The sequence below is a fragment of the Microtus ochrogaster genome, chromosome 6, assembly GCF_000317375.1.
Source record: "Microtus ochrogaster isolate Prairie Vole_2 chromosome 6, MicOch1.0, whole genome shotgun sequence".
In the NCBI taxonomy this organism is placed as follows: Eukaryota; Metazoa; Chordata; class Mammalia; order Rodentia; family Cricetidae; genus Microtus; species Microtus ochrogaster.
This window is the reverse complement of record NC_022013.1, coordinates 34,140,896-34,142,224: the sequence shown is the minus strand read 5'-3', so window position 1 is coordinate 34,142,224 and position 1,329 is coordinate 34,140,896. Positions and strand designations below refer to the sequence as shown.

General features: G+C 62.8%; 1 protein-coding gene across 1 annotated transcript in view; it reads left to right on the top strand.

Moving 5' to 3' along the window:
* Positions 1-294: 294 nt before the first annotated feature.
* Cdc73 (cell division cycle 73) overlaps positions 295-1,329 on the top strand; it is a 118,413-nt gene continuing 117,378 nt past the window's right edge. Inside the window, exon 1 of the mRNA XM_005348461.2 lies at positions 295-643. Coding sequence (XP_005348518.1) covers positions 513-643 — 131 coding nt within the window. The 5' untranslated portion in view covers positions 295-512. The remainder of the gene's footprint in view (positions 644-1,329) is intronic.

The window sequence follows — 1,329 nt, the reverse complement described above, 5'->3', positions numbered from 1 at the left end:
CAGGTGCGCGCGCACCTGTCGCTCGCACGCTCGCTCGCTTGCACAGAGCAGGCTATGCGCTCGTCCAGGGCGAGCCGAGGAGCCCGCGCCGGGCCCAGCTCCGCTAATGCTCGGCACCGGGGATCAGCGTGGCCGCCCTCCCCGGTTCCCGGGAGTCGGCAGCGCGCCCCGCGGGAGTCTGGGAGGCTCGTCCGCTCGGGCGCTCGCAGCGCCCCCTGGCGACGGCCGTCGGCGCCGGCGCCGGAGCGTGGGTCAGTCAGTCAGGCGTTCTCCGCGGGCAGCCCGCGGCGGGGCCTTGCCTTATATAGCGAGGGGTCCTCGGCGGCCTGGGTGGCTTCTGCCCGTGCTGCTGTCGTAGACGCGGGCGGCTGTTAGTGCGGCGGCTGCTGGTTCGCGGCGGCAGCGGCGGCGGAGGCTGAGGGCGAGGCGACGGGGAGAAGCGGCGGCGGGCGCGGCAGCGACGGCGGTGCCCGGGGTCCGCGGCGGCGGCGGCGGCAGCGAAGGGGGCGAAGATGGCGGACGTGCTCAGCGTCCTGCGACAGTACAACATCCAGAAGAAGGAGATCGTGGTCAAGGGAGACGAAGTCATCTTCGGGGAGTTCTCCTGGCCCAAGAACGTGAAGACCAACTATGTAGTTTGGGGGTGAGTGCGGCTTGGGCTTCGGCCTAGGGCTGCTGGTGGGGCAGCGTCGGGCGCCCCCGGGCGACCTCGTCCACCCGACCCCTCCTCCTCCCCGAGTCCCTCGGGGCTGGGAGGGAAACGGGTGCCCTGGGGAAAAGTTCTCTGAGGCAGAAGTTGCACTTGTAGGGTGAGGAGGGGAGAGGTGGAGCGGATTCTCGAGCGGTCCAGTCTTTTCTGTGTTGGAGAAGCCACAGGGAAAGGTACCATGGGAGTTTCTGACTTCACCAGTTGATGTTCACCAATTTGTCTTGGTTGTCCGCGCAGTGTAGGGCTCCCGCACGGCTACCTGAACGTAGGTATGAAAGCACAAAGCACAGCATCTGGCGGCCACCCTGTCGCTTTTTTGTTCTTAGTTTTTTTTTTTTTTTTTATTTTTTGCCCAGAGGCTGCCATGTGTTGCAACTGTGTCCTCTGGCTCTTGGAGCGACTGAGTAATTTTCTTTCTTCTTTTTTTTCTTCTCCCTTCTCCCGCTTCATAAAAGAGGTGGGGGGGAATGATGTTATGACTCAAGGAAAAAAAATTAAGGGAATACTACTACTTGAAGTCTGGGAAAGAAAGATTGGGATTCTTTAGCCGGGCGGTGGTGGCGCACGCCTTTAATCCCAGCACTCGGGAGGCAGAGGCAGGCGGATCTCTGTGAGTTCGA